At 49.6% G+C, this 16965-nt stretch overlaps 1 protein-coding gene across 1 annotated transcript; it reads left to right on the top strand.

Annotated features, from left to right (window-relative positions):
• Positions 1 to 47: 47 nt before the first annotated feature.
• On the top strand, positions 48 to 13180 carry LOC140902724 (intelectin-like protein). The gene is made up of 8 exons (XM_073323103.2): positions 48 to 147; positions 1332 to 1395; positions 1858 to 2007; positions 3935 to 4182; positions 4559 to 4717; positions 8770 to 8890; positions 10420 to 10523; positions 12909 to 13180. The coding sequence occupies exons 1-8, from the start codon at positions 97 to 99 to the stop codon at positions 13059 to 13061; spliced, it is 1050 nt and encodes a 349-aa protein (XP_073179204.1). The 5' UTR covers positions 48 to 96; the 3' UTR covers positions 13062 to 13180.
• The last annotated feature ends 3785 nt before the right edge of the window (positions 13181 to 16965 follow it).

Genomic DNA, 16965 nt, shown 5'->3' with positions numbered 1-16965 from the left:
GTTTGCTTTTATTGGGTGGCTCCACTCTGTATAAATATTAGATTTGCGATTGGTGCAACAGAGAAATAGCTCTGTCTCTCTGGTCAGAAGCTTCTGATGCTGAAATCTGCAGTTAGACCCCTCAGCGACACTGGAACGAGGGACCAGGTGAGTCCTGAGCCTTCCCCTTAGTATGTTCCTCAGTGATGTCACGTAGCAATATAGCAACAGGACAAATAGTAGCTTTAAAAAGCCCAAGACATTGTTGGTTTCTCTACATCTGTAAAATGAGGATAATGCTACTGAGCTGCTCTGTAAAGTGTTCTGAGATCCATTCATGAACAGCACTGGGCATTATTATTACACAGCATCAGCATGGGTCCGTCTGGCTCCCCAGCACACATGAGCCTCAGTGGGCTTATCCTCAGAGCACCCAGTGAAGTAGGGACAGTTCTCACCCATTTTACAGCTGGAGAGCTGGAGAGCTGGAGAGCTGGAGAGCTGAGCCCAGAGAGAGCTCATCACCTGCCCGAGGAGTGAGTGACAGAGAGGGGAATTGAACCCAGCTCTCCTGATCTGAGCCTTAACAAGCCGCCCTCTCGCATTGGGTAGCTGTGTGGCAGGGCCCTTTGGCTGGGCTCATGACGGTGCGGCCGGGCTGTGGGCATGCAGGTTCCACAGCATGAGTGAAATGTGCGGGCACCAGTTCTGCTGCAAAGCAAAGGGAGAGACTCCTAGAAAAAGGCCTGAGCTGGGACTTGGGTTCTGATCTCCTCGCTTCCCTTCTCTGGACCTGATCCCAGCGCTGACTGGAGCCAGTCTGAGGCATTCCATTGACTTCAATGGGCTTCAGGTCAGGCTCTATCTGCCTCAGTTTTCCCATCTGCAAAATGATATAACGAGACCTGTCCACCCTACAGGGGCGATGCGAGGCTCCGTTAGCAGAGGGAGTGCAGGGTCAGGGCTTGCTCTGTGCACATGATGAGACTTGGATTCCTCCCGGCACCCCAAGAAGCACTCCCCCGGTGCTCCCCTCCCAGCACAGCTCCCCTGAGCTTCCCACCCCACCAGCCCATCACTGAGCCATCGCTGAGCCCTCAGTGCATTCTGAAGATGAAAACTGCTCCAAGGATGTCACTGCAAGGCCATCCCCACTCTGGCAAAACCCCATTGAACTCAAGGGCTGCAGGGTGTTTTAGTGCCATGGGCAGGTTATGCAGAGAGCCAACATTGCCCACAGCCTTGGGAGCAGGAGATTTGGGGAGGAGCCACCCCCACCCTCTGTTCTGTGACACTAACTAGCACCAGCCTGGCTATTAACCAGATGATTTTCTGTTTTTTCTGCTGCAAAGTCAATAATGAAGCAACTCGCTCTCCTGCTGCTGCTCATCTCAGTGACCAGAGTGGCCCCTTGCTGTAAGTGGCTGTTTAGTTTTCCTCTTCTGGGAAATAATTCTCCCAAACTCTGACCCTGCCTCTCGGGTGATAAGTGCAGGGGACGAGCTGGGCGGGGTTGCTACAGGGAAGCCTTTGCTGATACACAATTGAGGCAATAACAACCCTAACTGGCAGGCAGCCTCCGTCCACCCCTAGCTCACAAGGAACCTGCTCCAGTGAATTTCTTCTGTCCATATCCTGGAGCCCAGGTTTGCAGAGGAGGGCACATAAAAGGTATTACTTTTATTACTCTGTGTTACGGTCATGCCTACGTGCCCCAGTCCTGGACCAGGCCCCTGTGGTGCCAGGCGCTGTACAAACCCAGAACAGCCCCTAATGGCTGACAATCTAAGTATAAAACGTTTCACTCTGAAGCCATTCTGGCCCCATACATAATAATAGAGAAAACTCCTAACTAACCCCAAGTCACCCCCTGTGCAGCCAAGAGCGTGGGTGCTGCTGAACTGAAACATGCCATCCGTGACCTGCTGGACAACTGGAAAGACACGTCCTGCTCCCAGAGTGGCCAGAGCTACCAGAGCCTGCCCTGCAGCTGCAAGGAAATTAAAGCCACGTGGGACGAGGCTGGAGGTGAGTGCGGAGGCGACATCCCCAGACCTGCAGAAGCTGCTTTGCCTCTGTTGGGTGCCTTCTCCAGACCCAGTGTAAAGGCCACAGCTGGGTCCAGTCAGTTCAGATGCACCCGCGCAGCTCTGTGCTGGGAGCAGGAGCACCTGTCTGCCTGTGGGCAAAGTGGGGAACCGCATTACCAGGGCTGGCTGTGAGACACTCGGCAAGCTCTGCCAGCCCCATTTGCAGCTGACAGCTCCCTTCTGCTCCAGCCTGTCTGCCTTGCCAGCAAACTTCTCAGGGCTCTCCCAGCCTAAACCTCGCCTAGCCAGTAACTCAGTAAACTCCGGCCCCTGAGCTCTGTGGAGACGTCTCTCCACAGTGCACGGCCCCTAGCACTGCACAGGACAGGAACTATCTTGACTGGAGCTAACAAGCACCTCAGTTCAGTCAAAGCACGGGGTTGGGTTAGATAAACAGTCAAACCAGTTGACTGGAGTAAAGCGAGAGAGGTTTTAAATGAATTCCCGTAGACGGGCTCCAGACAGAAAGGGCTCCCAACAAACAAAAGTAAAACTACACTTTCTAACGGCAAAGACGTAACTTCACAAGGTTTGTTCCAGGTGTTTCCCGACCAAACTTCCTTTCCCAGCAGTGGTTGGCTACTTCTTAGTCAGGATCCTCATGAGTCCCAGGTTCTGCTTTTCCTTGTCTCCTCAGGTGAAGGAAACTTCAATTTATAGCCCAATAAGCCTTTGAAATGGATCCGGCCAGTGTTCCTGTTCCTGCTGGGGCAGGTGCCAGGCTGTCTTTGCCCCGCTGGTGATTTTTACAATGCAAACGAGTGACACGAGACCTCAGCTGTCTGCCAGCGCCCTGCTGCTTAGGCCCCTGCCACGCACAGCAGCTGCCGGCAGAGAAAAGCTTTTCAGGGCTCCTGCTGCCTTATCAGGGTCCAGCTGGTCTCCCCTGGCAGAGAATTTCAGAGGCACAAGTGGCACAGAGGCACCCAACTCCCATTGCCCAGTGTGTGCCTCTGAAAATCTCCCCTCCCCTTCCCCCATGGACCGTGGTGTGAGTCTCAGCTGGAGGAAGGGCGTGCAGGACTCAGACAGGGAGGACAGAGGCTGCTTTTGGAGCTGAGCCCCTCCAGCACCAGGTGACATCCAGGCCAGGGCAGGTGCTCAGCCCCTTTGACAGTCCGGGCGTAGCCAGTGGGAGGCAGACTCTTTGCCTGGCTCAGTTCCACCCATCGTGCAGCCCCCAGATCGAGTCATGGCAGGCTCAGGCCCAAAGGAGGGACATAGCGTGGGGACATGGACAGCAGGAGGGGCAGGGGGCTCTGAGTGAGGCCTGGGTCCTTTCCTTAGTACAAATTGCCCCTGGGCCTGATTCTCAGTTACACTTAGGCCTGGTCTGCGCATGGCATCTGTCCCGGTGTCACTGTGTCAGGCCGGGGGATGGTTTTTCCTGATATATTGATACCAATCCTGGCCCAGTGTGAACACAGTTATACTGGGAGAAAGATGCCTTAGACATGGATAGTCTATTTCCCTTCCCCTAGCCCAGTATAAACCCCCTTTAAGCCAGTATAAATTGTGTCCACACTAAGGAGTTGTAGCACTGTAACTACACCGGGATCATGAAAGTGCTTCAGCTCGTGTGTGGAAAGGCTCAGGCCCCATCACCCTGTCCTTTTGGAGTTCCTTTAATTTGCATTCACTTCCCGCTGCCAAGGGGGCTTTAGCATCCCTGGGAATCGGGCCGCTCTGCTCCCGGGTGCAGGGGCACGTCCTGTTCCAGTGACTATGGGTTTGCGTCCTGCTGCAGCGCACTAGAAGCTCCTCACCTGGGCGTGTTTCCCATTTAATGGCTGGCTCCGAGGGGGCCTTTCCCCGGCCCTGGCTGACCAGCTCGGTGCTCCCCCTTCCCACCCCGCTCCCTGCAGATGGGATTTACACCCTGCGCACCGAGAATGGCGAGACCTACCAGACCTTCTGCGACATGACCACCAAGGGGGGCGGCTGGACCCTGGTGGCCAGCGTGCACGAGAACAACGCCTATGGCAAGTGCACCGCAGGCGATCGCTGGTCCAGCCAGCAGGGGAGCAACAGCAACTACCCAGAGGGAGAGGGCAACTGGGCCAATTACAACACCTTCGGCTCTGCGGTGGGCTCCACCAGTGATGACTATAAGGTGGGATCCCCTTCTCCATGGCCAATAGCTCCCTGCTGGGGAGAGAGGGTGTGTTAGTGGTTGAATGCACATGGGGAGGTGGGGGACACCGGCATGGGGGTTATATGGAGGGATGGCCCAGTGGTCAAGGCACTAGCATAAGGCTTGGTAGCCCTGGGCTCCATTCCCTGCCCTGCCACAGGCCCCCTGTGTGACCTAGGGCAAGTCACCTCGTCTCTGTGCCTCAGTTCTCCCCCGTACAATGGGGGAAGATGCTTCTTTGCCTCACAGGACGGGTGTCACAATAAATATACCACAGCTGGTGATGTGCCCCGGTCATGGGGGGTCTGGATAAGTACCAGGGTTGAGAGGTTTCAACTGGGTCCTCACTTTTCAGAACCCCGGTTATTACGATCTGCAATCCCAGGACCTGTCCGTGTGGCATGTAACCAACAAGACACCCCTGAAAGAATGGAAGAACAGGTCCATCCTGAGGTACCACACTGAGACTGGCTTCCTGTCCTCAGAGGGGGGAAACCTCTTCAAACTCTACCAGGTGATGGTTCTGGGCTGGGGGCTTTGGAGGGGCATGTGCAGGAGGGGCTGGGTGGCTCTGCTGGCCCCAGTGTAGATGGAGGAGCTGGGGTGGGCAAACCCTCAACACTCTATAAGCGCTCCATGCTGGGGGACTAGGGGCTGATAATGGGACAAGGAGCCTTCTCCTCGGCACAGGCCTTTGGAATCTGACTGTGACCTTGGTATGAGATGAGCTGGCTGGTCTCAGACAACTGCTGGTGTTCACGTCTCAAACCCGCCGCCCCCTTGGCACTGACGTGCTGACAGACACAGCAGAAAGGCTGAACGGTCCACGGAGACTGACCTCACCTCACACCCTGGAGATGGGGGGCCAGTGAACACAGGTGCTCTGGTGCTAGACCAAGCCCTCGACCCAACTTTGAGCCCTTTGGGGTTCAGGCATCCTAGCAGGGGTATTTCCTCAGTGCCAGGCTGGTGGGCAATGGGGCTTGACAGATGGTGATTCTCACCTATTATCACTTACTGCCCACATTGTGCCAGCCCCTAGCAGACTCCCGAGAGACCAGGGCCCCACTGTGCGAGGGGCTGCACGGACCCAGAACAGAACAACAGTCCCTGCCCCAAACAGGCTGCGATAAATCCACCCCAAATGGCACCTTGACATGCCAGAATTCCCTGCCCACTGCTGGGATCACTGCTGTGCCCCAGGGCTGGTCCGTGTGAGCAGCAGCAGCCGTGACAGAACAAATCACCCAGCGAGCATGTGTTAGTCAAGGCTGCCTTGTTTGTGCTGGAGCTGCCCTGACACAGGGATGGAAACTAACACTGGATGCTCGCTGTGCAGGGATTTCCCTACACCCCCGCTGTGGGGGTGTTTACCCCTCCTGAATTTCCCCAACACGCCTCCTGCCCCCAGTTTTGTGAACTAGTTACATGCAGTGTTACCAATTTAGTGATTGTTTGGAAATGTGAATTGAAATTGAAACATTAATACACATTTTAAAAGCATATACAGTGTATGATAAAATACGTGTATCTGAAAAAGTATAATAGATTTGAAATGTATGAACACAGACTAGCTTCCTTATACAGCTGTTGTTTTTATGGCCATGTCAGTGCATTCATTTTGGTGATGTTGGCCAACCTAATAGTTTCAAATTATGATTTGTAAACAAAAGTCTAAATGAGCTCTCCCTGACAGCTACTGATGAGCTGGGCAGAAAGGCTTCCGGACCAGCTTGTATTTACATTCACACTTAACCTACCTAGGTATCCAGCAAATAGAGCTGTGTTGCCCAAGTGATAGATTTTGGCTGGGGTTGGGTTACAAATCACTTGAATGCAGGGGGTAAAGAAATGTTGTTATTCTTATTGTCTGAGTAAAGGGCATTAGAACTGTACTTAGCCTCTGCCGATTGAGGGCATCAAGAGAGAGGGTGGGGACAGGTGTTTTGCTTGATGGTCTGCCTGAGTCACAAGTACTGTTTGATCTTCCCCTCTCCACCGTTTAAAGACAGAGCTGATTAGGCTCCATAGAGAGTCTTTTGTTCTGTTAAGTGATCACTACAGCTGAAATCACTGAGAATCAGGTCTAAGTGCTTAGACCTGCTGTGGGACAGTGTTTCTGTGGAAGAGACGGCCCAGTCTGCTCTAGCAGAGAGGTTCCCCCACTGAGAGCTCAGCTGAAATCACTGAGAGCTGGGTGGAACCTCAAGAGACCAACTCGCAGAGGTCACAGTGGCAGGTGGCAGCAGAAGGTGACGGTGCAGGGCCATTGGCAACAGAGTGATGGAGCGAACAGTGGCACAACGAACAACAGTGGCCATGGCCAGAGCGAACAGTGAGCAGCTGGAGGAACGAGCAAGGTGCCTTCTTGCCCCCCACCTGGGAGGTGAACTCATGTGAAAGCACCTCTGAACTCTGAGTCTCCACTGACCAACTGGTGAGTGTTAATGAGGCTGTTAAGAATGCTGGAGACACAACACAGTTCATGCGAACAAACATGGCTGTGGCATCCTACTTTCTATTTAGGCAAGAGATACCACACACTGCAAACTGGAGGCCAATGTTAAGTGCATGGTCACTTGTTCATCCTGAAGTTGAACACTGGTTCCGAACAAGATCAGCAAACGCTCACTATTTTTCTGCAAGAAACTCAACAGACGGGCTAGATGCCTGTGGTACAACAGTGAAAGACTCAACAGCTGAAAAAGTGAAGAACTCTCTCACCACATTCAAAAAATTTGCATACATGGCTGATGAATGCACCAGTGCAAATGGTCATAAAGTATTAAGTCATTGTGTACATTATCTTGATGTCAGTCATAGGCCAGTAGATGCATTTTTAGATGTTCAAGTTATAGAAGACAGATTGGGTACATCTGGGACAACCCACATCTTAGAAGAGTTAAATGCTTGTCAATTGGACCCCAAACAGATGGCTACTTGTGCATTTGATGGAGCTGCAAACTTCTCTGGAAGACATGGTGGAGCACAAGCTTTGCTCAGAGAAAGGTGTAACCCTAGTCCCTGCTGTCCACACTGCAGAGGCCATCTACTCCAAGTAGCGCTAATACGAGCTGCAGACCCTTCAAAAGACATTAAAAAAAACCTATACATTTAATGTCTTTATTATATTCTTTTTTCAGCAAGAGTCCAAAAAGACTGAATATCTTGGAAAATATAGAAGATACACTGGGACTGAAGTTCAAATTAGTCTAACCTGGGAAAACCCTCTGGCTTTCTCATGAGCGATCCTTGGCTGTTGTCTTAAAATTACTCCAGCCATTATTACTGGCTTTGGAAAGTATCTACCAAGATTGGGGAAGCAATAGCTCAGTGGTTTGAGCAGTGGCCTGCTAAGCCCAGAGTTGTGAATTCAGTCCTTGAGGGGGCCATTTAGGGATCTGGGAAAAAAATTGGGGATTGATCCTGCTTTGAGCAGGGGGTTGAACTAGATGGACCTCCTGAGGTCCCTTCCAACCCTGATATTCTATGGGATGGATCTAAGTAGTGAGGTTGGTGGATTACTTTTGCTTCTACGTTCAGAGAAGACTATTGCCATTCTCTCTCTTGTAAGTCTACTGTTGAAACCTCTTGGGTCATTAAACAATGCCATCCAGGCATTTGCTACAACAGTAGTAGATCTTTGTCCAGCAATAGAAGCTACATTTGGATCAATCAGAGAGCTATCCATTGAAAAACTACTGGAAGAAGCAAAGACTTCAGTTCAGAAGTTGACTAATGAAGGCATTTATATTGAATCCTTAAGTGAAGAGGACAAGAAGTGTTTGTTAAGACAACTGAAAAAGTACACAGACTTGATTCTTAAATCTACAACAGCAACTTCTAGATTCTACTCAACCTCTTTGGAGCTTTTACAGATCCCTGTCCTATAAAACATGGACAGTTGAGTGGAGTGAGGCACGACCAGCAATGGGGCTGCCATGTGCTCACGACAGAACAGAGAATTTGAACAAAGAGTAGAATATCATACGAGAAATGAATGAAGATTTGACTTCAACTTCTTTTTTATCATCACTAGTGGCTTGACCCGATCTTTATGTTATGTTTCCTGGGCTGAAAGAAGTAGGAATTCATCTCTTGCTACGCCCAGTCACAACAGCTACAGTTGAGCGTTCTCTTTCATCATTGAATAGAATTTTGTGTTTTGAAAGAACTCGCCTTCTGCCTGATCATGTGAATGAAGTAATGAGCATATCAATTGAAGGAATGGAAGTACCATACACACGAGAAGCCACCAAAGATGAATGCATTGCATTCAAGAAGTTCATTAACAGACTTGTGCAAAATTATAACAAGAAATCAAGAAGGATGTAGACGTAGTGCTTCATAGAAGGCTTGAATAGCCAACTTTAATTTGTGTGATGATTTTAAAATCTAATAAAATGGTCATGAAACAGTTTTTACTATGGTGCCACACAGCCCACCTTCACCCTCATGGTCTCACCCCTCATCGGCCCTGACTCCCCTCCCCCCCGTACATTTGAAACACACACCCCTAATTTCAATTCCTGGGGGAAACACTGTCACTGCGTTTGTGTCTTCCAGAAATACCCAGTGAAATACGGCGCTGGTGTCTGCAAGACCAACAATGGCCCCGTCGTGCCCGTCATCTACGACTATGGCGATGCCCAGAAAACTGCCAACTATTACTCTCCAAACGGCCGAAGTAAGTCTGGCAGTGAGCGTGCGGGTTCTGCCTCTCCCGCCACACAGCCCTGCCCTGGGCTTAAATTCTCACTCCTGGAGGAATTCTGTGCAAAAAATTAAAAATTCCGCACACAATATTTTAAAATTCTGCAAATTTTACTTATCACGCCCGTTTCAATTATTTTGGCAATTTATTTCAAAAAACCTGTCAGCAAGTATGTCTGTAACAATACAGAAACACGAACATTTCCCCCACGAGTAGAGACTCAAAGAAACCCCTATGACAACCCAGATCCTGCTTCTCTACCTCCTGTCCCCCAGAGCCCAACCGGGGGGACAGACAGTCAAACCCCCTTCCTCCCAGAGCATAGCCGCAGGCCCCCCCAGCCAGTATACCTGAACCCCCTACCACTCAGAGCCCAGCTGCAGGGCCCCCCCAGCCCAGGCACCCGCCCCCGCCCCCTCCTCCTCAGAGCCCAGGGATCCAAAGGGAGACACAAGCTAATGCTGGGTCCCAGGCAGGGCTTGCACAGAGTTTCCTGGGTGCTGTCTCCTTCCCTTAGCTGCTGGGAACCCTCTAGCTCTCTCCCCCTGCCCTGGCAGTGTCTTTTGTGGGCGAGCTGGGCTAGGCTGGATCCAGCAGCCCCTACTGGTGGCCAGCAGCACTGCAGCCCATTTCTGTGGGGGAAAGGAATTTTTGCTCAAAAAACATTAATTTCTGCAAAATTCTGCATTGCACAGTGCCACAGAATTCCCCGAGGAGTATTTCCCGGAGCCTCCCCCACCACATCTCCCCGCCCACAACATGCTATAAAAGCTCCAGGGGGGTTGAAAATAATTACCAGGGCTCTGCCCTGGACAGCTCCCTCTGAATTTAATCCCTGGGCCTGTTGTTCCAGTCTGGAGGATCGTTTTAGAGAAGTGATACTCAGACCTCACAGATTCAGGAGTCAAATTGGTGATCAACATTACCCAAAAGAGCCCAGGGGTGTGAATTCATTGTTTCCTTTATTATACTACTAGTCATATTTCAACAGTATGAAAGGCAAAATATTTATATATTATTCTCACAGCAAAGAAGTTAATAACGTAGTGCCAATTGACAACTTAACTGGTTAATAACACAGTAAAAGCCTCCTGACTGGTTAATGACTCAGACGGGTTAATAATTAAGCTGGCAAGCTGCAGTCGGAGTATCACCGATTTAGAGAAAGGGAAAACAATGAAACAAGAGAGAGCAAATGGAAAATCCCCAGGAGAGAGCATGGTGTGTGTTCCCCACTTTAACTTGCTACATGGCAACTGCACACAAAACAGCTCTTAGGAAGGTAAAGATGACCTGCAAGTGACAGAGCTGTGACCAGCCCAGCTGAGATTGGTAATTCCCGATCATCTCTGGGTCTGGAGTTCCTGATCCGTAGTCCCCGGGCATTCCCAGTTCACACACAGGGACTTACAGAAGGGGGCTGACTGAGATCGGCGCACTGTTCCTTCTCTCTGCCTCTCCATAGCAAACAATGGTCCTGACCTGCCCTTTTCTGTCACCAGCTGAATTCATCCCCGGCTACATCCAGTTCCGCGTGTTTAACACTGAGAAGGCGGCCATGGCTCTGTGTGCTGGGGTGAAAGTCACCGGCTGTAACACCGAGCATGTGAGTATCTGGCCAGCGTGGGGGTTAGCTGGGGAGCAAGATCAGCCTTGGGGCTGCCGAGGGTCACTGCCAGAGCTGGCCGGCTGCAAAAGAACTGCTTTTAGCTCGGCACTGGCGCAGGGTAGGTCCAGTTTGTGCCCCCTGTGCCAGCAGGGACAGCTGTACCCGTGGAGGCAATCATCCCCCAGGACAGGCCAAGGGGGTGGATGATAAATCTCTCCTCTGGGGAGACTTGCTGGGAGGGAACAGCTCACAGGAGCTCTGATGTCAGAAGCTGCTGTGGGCACTTTGCACCACTGGGAAGTCTTCCCAGGTGTAATTTCTGCCAGCAGGAGGCCTGCAGCCAAAGCATCTGCCATGGGTAGCCAAGAGTGAATCAAACCCACTCACCGTCTGCTCCTGACCTGTTATACCAATAAATTAAAAACCAGCAGGATCTTATTAAAGGGGAAAAGGCAAAATACCACATTTATTGTGAATACAGTAAGAGTCATAGTAAGCAATTAGTTATAGCTATAACATTCCATTCAATCTCATATTTATTCACACATTCATTCATACATACACACAGACACACACACACATAGGTTCTGTAAGGTTGTTATCATAGTTACCAGCCTTAGAGTTGCTCATGCCAAGCCACTGGCCAAGTGGCCTGGACATGAGGAGGGAGCAGGGCCTTGTCAGATGCACATCTGATGCTCCTGGAAGTTGGTTTGCAGAATCAGACCCCAAAGTTCTCACTTTCTAGAGTCCATTTTTATAGGCATTTCTTCCTATGCCAGTCTATGGGAATTGCTTCATCATGCTGTTGCTGAATCAATCAGCAGATGTCACATTCCTGACGGCTCCGTGCTGCCAGATGTTTTCTTGTTCTTTGGTTCTCCCATTCTTGAGGCTGTTGGGTGGATTCCAGTCTGCCCTCCGGGGATCCTCTGGTTATTTCCACTTGACGCCTTCTTCAGCCGATGGACACTGCATTCTTAGGCTGGCACCTCCCTGATCATTCAGTTATTATCCACACCAAGCATCCATCCACATACATCCTCTATCTCTATTTTAATCACAATTGTTAACAAAGCGAGATGAATACAATAAAAGGGCGACGAGTCTCTGGGCGCTGTTTCTGTTGTTACAGAGTATTGCTTTGAGACTCTCTCTGTGTGAGTGGTTGTTGTTACAAAGAATTGCTTTGAGAACAGACTCTGTCTTAGGATGTACTAACACAATTAGCAGCTTGCAAGTTTCACACATAGAGGGAGAGAAACAGTACCAAAAACCAAGAGACCTCTTAATTAGTAATACCCTGGAATTTAAACAATGGGGAATCAAACTCATTTGTGATTTTAATACAGAACTTCTTTAATATGATCCAACAGACCCACAGAGGTCCATGGGGCTCGGAGGTGTAGCTGGGGCCCTACCAAATTCATGCTCATGAAAAATGTGTCATGGACTGTGAAATCGGATCTCCCCCGTGAAAGCTGATCTTGTGTGGGCTTTTACCCTGTACTATGCAGATTTCACGGGGGAGACCAGCATTGCTCAAATTGGGGGTCCAGACCCAAAAAGGGAATTGCAGAGGGTCACAAGGTTATTTAAGGGGGGTCCCAGTCTTGTGCTGTATCTACTCGGCCATGCTGCCTCCCCAGCTCAAGACTTGATTTCTGTTCTAGGGTGTGATACACACCAATGCAGCCCCTTCCCCAGCAGCCCCTTCTCTGGTGACTTCACAGATCCACAGATACAAGGCCACAAGGGTCAGTATGATGGATCTCCTAGTCTGACTTTCTGCATAGCACATGCCAGAGAACCTCCCCCAGGGATTCTTTCATCAGGCTTTCTGGCCCTTGCCAACCTTCCCAGTGCAGGTCTCCCCCAAACTCCAATGGTAAGGGATAAATTGTGAGCAACTTGGGGAATGGGCCATGTTTTTGTTCTGTGTTTGTACAGCACCTAGCACCAGAGAGCCTACCCAGGACTAGGACTCCGAAGCAGTACTGCAATGCAAATAATAAATAACAACAACAAAACCCAATGGTCTAAACTGGCCCTGCCCCTTGTGCAAATGTTCACACCAGTACAAAGGGAGTGGCAAACGCTGGCATCTGGGAGCACTTTGAACCCACTTTGCACAAGGGTAAATGACTTCACAAGAGTCAGGGCAATGGAGGCTCTGGTCCCAAGAGTTAGGAAGGGATTTAAACCCTCATGCTTCAAGGCATTAGCTGACCTCTGACTGCAGGGAGTCAGGAGGTAACTTTCTCTGTGGGCAGATTATTTTTGTACCTTCCTCTGAAGCAGCTGGCACTGGCCTGGAGACAGGAGAGCAGCTGGATGGGCCCCTGCTCTGCTCCTGCCTGGCAACTCCTGTTCTTTCCCCAGCACTGCATAGGTGGAGGAGGGTTCTTCCCAGAAGGGAACCCGATTCAGTGCGGCGATTTCCCTGCCTTTGACTGGAACGGCTACGGAACCCATCAGCACTGGAGCGTATCCAAGGAGATGATTGAATCCGCAGTGCTGCTGTTCTACCGCTGAGTCTGGAAAGGCTAGCGTGACCCAGTGAAGGATGCTACTTGGCTCCAGCCAAAGCTGCTCCCTGGGAGGAGAATTATGGCCTCAGCTGTAGACATCTGTGATGCAAATAAAGAATGTGAAGTGGGCTGGGGTCTCAGCGTGATTTACTCCCCTTGAGACACAGAGGGGGCTGAGAGGTTCTGAGTGTCACTCTTCTTGGGGCTGGATTCTGCCATCCCCTGCCTTCAGAGCGGGGCCTGAGGCTGCAATTCACAACGATCAGCTCAGCAGAGGTGGGGTCAGTTCAGCATCTGCGGCCCTGTTCTCTGCCGGGCCATGGCTGGGTTAGGCAGTGACCAGCCAGCTTTCAGAAAGCAAAGTCCCGTTTATTCACAACAAAAGCATTTCCGAGCAAACATCTCTGAACCCAGTAAACGACATATCCGAGGTCTAGCTCAGCTGGTGGTCACCACTGCCCCCAGGGTGACCATGTCAGGTTTTTAAGTACTTCAGATCCTGCCACAGGTCCTGTCTGGTCACCAATTCAAGTCAGTTCTTGGACCCTCCTTTGATCAGGTTGATCTTTTATACAGTATAATTACTTTTTTTTTCTTATGCCTCTTGAACCAGGTCAGACCAGTCAATGATATTCCCCAGGTGGGCCAAATTTCACAAGCCTTGTTACTGGCATTGTTTCAGTGTTGGAGATTTGTATTAATTACCCACCTGATGTCTTTGTTTCCTTGGGAAAAAACTTTTATTTCATCCATGGAGCCAGGAATACAATCACTAGCCAGCCCCTACATGTACCGATCACACGGATAAAGTTGATACAAAAGTCTTTGAATAGTCCCTGTCTTTGTAGTTCTGCATCTGTCACAGACGTACTTTCTCAAGGTCATCCAGCAATCCACTGACAGAGCCAGGAATAGACCGAAAGTCTCCCAGTCCAATGCTCCATCCACTAGGCTATGCTCCCTCCCCTTGCTATTGGTGGGGCTGGTTGCGCACCCAATTATTATTGCCTCACACTGCCCACGACAAGACCCTGTTCTCAGCTCCATCTAACTTTGCCAGACTTCAACCCTTTGGGCTGGAGTTTTCCATGCCAGCTGTCTGCCTCATGGCAGATTTTTTTTTTTTTATCATTACTATTTTCAGCCAAATGGTTCAGCGGTTTGTGAGACCAAGAACATTGTTTTCCCCACGTGATGCCATTCTAACAACATTTTAGCTGAACTGCTCTAGCCCGCCATGTAGTGGAGCTGGGATGGTCTTTGGGTCAGGGATGTGCCTTTTGCCAGCCTGGTGAAAATCAGCCCAAAGTCGGCCAGAGTATAAGCCTTTGGGAAAACTGCACTTCACAGGTGCTCAGTAGAAGCTTCTTTGATTGTGACCACTAAATTCCCTGAAGATTCCCCTGAGGCAATCAGAGTCCAGACACTCCAAGAAGAGAAAAGAAGGTTTAAACTCCCAAAATAAGTAGTTAAATTCCTCTGATTGTATACACTGTTACTAGACTATAAAAACATACCAAGGAAGATGTGACCCGGGGTGCCTAGGGTAGCCCTCACTGAAAATGCCAAGGTCAGGGCAGGCTGCAAAAAGGAGAGCTGATTCTCCCAAAACTGGTGGGTAACACTGCAGTTATATTCACCAACCATCACAAACTGTGCTCCTGATCCCCGCCACTGGTTATCAAGAAGCTGAAAAAGAAATCACGCAGGCCCCCTTTATTGCATTCCACTTGTCTGGCTTCCTATCAGCACATGGGTCCAGCACAGTGAGAAGTTATTTCAAACCTCTGCTCACTATAGAAAATGTTCTTCTGACCTACAGGGCCAGTCACATTACCAGGTCAATGTTAGTTTGGATCTTACCCAAAATACCACACTGCCAGCCAATCCTTTAGTACCTAGAACTAAAGGTTTATTATAAAGAAAAAAGAAAGAACAGGAAGAGTGTTGTTCAATAGTAAAGCAGTCACATACATACAGAGACTTCAAAGTCCATATATCAGGTTCTTAGCAGTATTGGTGAGTTTGATGGCTTGAATCCTTGACACCTCTGGAATCATCCAAAACTTGGATGGGTCATTCAGTCCTTTGTTAGGAGCTTCATTTTGCAGAGAAGTGAGTCCAGAGGTGAGAAGCAGGATTGAAGACAAAATGGAGATGATGCAGTTGCCTTTTTATATCCGTTGCCACGCAGCTTGTACTTCCTTTGTCCCAAACAACAACTCATAGCACATGACATGGAAAAACCTTGGAGTCCCCTGTGCATAGGCATGCCCCTACAAGTCCTGCTGACTCTAAGGTGTAGGCCCTGCTTCTTTCAATGGGTTCTTTGTACAGCTGATGACCCTTGACAGGCCATTGAACAGGCTAGGCAGTGATGATGCCAATCTGTCTGGGGGTGTCACCCAGAAACACAGCACAAGTTTTGAAATACAGATATACCCAGTATATCTATAACTCACAATGCAAAGGTGATACAAACATATAAACAAGCCTATCATACTTGGCAAATCGCACATTTCCACTGACATCTTACACAGCATATCTGGCATGATTCATTGCAATTTAATAATATTGGTATTAATAATAATATAAAGTGTCTCACATATTCCATACAGCATCACATAAGGTCTTTTATGAAAGCATGTAATGTTCTAAATTCAATAATTATCATGAGATATGTACATAGACTGTGATTCTGAATCAATGTATTTGTGTCCAGAGAAAATTGTTCATAATCTGTGCGATGAATTCAACTACACCTCACAGCAGGTGGGTGAGCAGTCAAACAGGAGGTGTTGATCATCGTAGTAGTGGAAATCTGGCTACAGGTTTTGCATCTGTTGTTTGGGCAGGGGCTGGTGCTGCTTTGAGTTGGGGGGTCCTGGTCTGTGGAGAGTTTGCTTCTGATGATGAGCTTGGCAAAGTTGGGAATTGTTTAAAGGCAGAAGAAGGGGTTGGGAATGATTTCTTTCAGGATGTGCTCCCCATCAAGGACAGGTTGTAACTGTTTGATGATACGCCATATACGTTTCAGTGTAGCGTGCTAGGTGACAACCCGGGGTGTGTAGTCATTGGGGCAGTTTTCTGTATTGAAGCAGGTTCTCTCAGGGTAGCTGGATGGTCCATTCCATGATGAGATTGACTTTGCTGGTGGAGTGTCCTTGTTTGGTGAAGGTGGTTTTAAGTGTGTTAAGGTGTCTATGCCGGACGTTCTCTCAGAGCATGTCCTGTGGTGTCTGAGGGCCTGGCTGTAGAAGGCTGGATGGCTTTCTCTGCCTTTGAATCGAGAACTGCCCCCATGAACTGCACTGACTAAGAGGGAACGAGATTTGACTTGTTGAGGTGGAGCCTGAGGCCCGCCAACAAAGGAATCATTTCAAGACTCCCCACAGCTGCCAGCGCAAACATACAGCATGTGCCCAGCTGTATGAGTTGAGCCAACAACCACTTGGATAGTTCCACAGCCCTCATGGTGGCCAGAAAATGCTGTGCTCTTTCAGAAGATCATCCACACAATGAGGTCATGATCAATCTCAATGATTCCGCTGTCACCATGGTGAGGGATCTCTTTAGTACCAGAGAGCTCAGCAGAGAGCAGAGCTGAAGACATGAGCCCTGGAAAACAAACCCCAGAAAGAAGAAGGCCCAGCAGGGATCAGATTCCAGGAAGCAGAAAACCAAGGGAGAGTCCAAGAAGGGGAGAGTGCAGCGGAGCCAGAGACAGAAGGGCAAAAAGACCAGAGGAGCTGGAGTCTGGGAAGCAGCACAGAATGAATCCTAGCTTGGTCCTTTTCCCATCAAGGACAACCAGATTCACCCTCATGGCTAAGACAGGGGTAGGGCATGGAGACGCTAGCACTGCCATGGAAACAAACACAGCGTGATGTCTCAGCATGCTGGCACTG

This window comes from Lepidochelys kempii, chromosome 24 (genome assembly GCF_965140285.1).
Source record: "Lepidochelys kempii isolate rLepKem1 chromosome 24, rLepKem1.hap1, whole genome shotgun sequence".
Taxonomy (NCBI): domain Eukaryota; kingdom Metazoa; phylum Chordata; order Testudines; family Cheloniidae; genus Lepidochelys; species Lepidochelys kempii.
This window is presented reverse-complemented; position numbering and strand designations above follow the sequence as displayed.

What these genes read in the sequence shown, in the direction of transcription:
- LOC140902724 (XM_073323103.2), top strand. Translation starts at nt 97, where the DNA reads ATGCTGAAATCTGCAGTTAGACCCCTCAGCGACACTGGAACGAGGGAC. An exon ending in CACGTGGGACGAGGCTGGAG is followed by an intron (nt 2,008 to 3,934) that starts GTGAGTGCGGAG and finishes CGCTCCCTGCAG; the next exon opens with ATGGGATTTACACCCTGCGC. An exon ending in CCACCAGTGATGACTATAAG is followed by an intron (nt 4,183 to 4,558) that starts GTGGGATCCCCT and finishes CTCACTTTTCAG; the next exon opens with AACCCCGGTTATTACGATCT.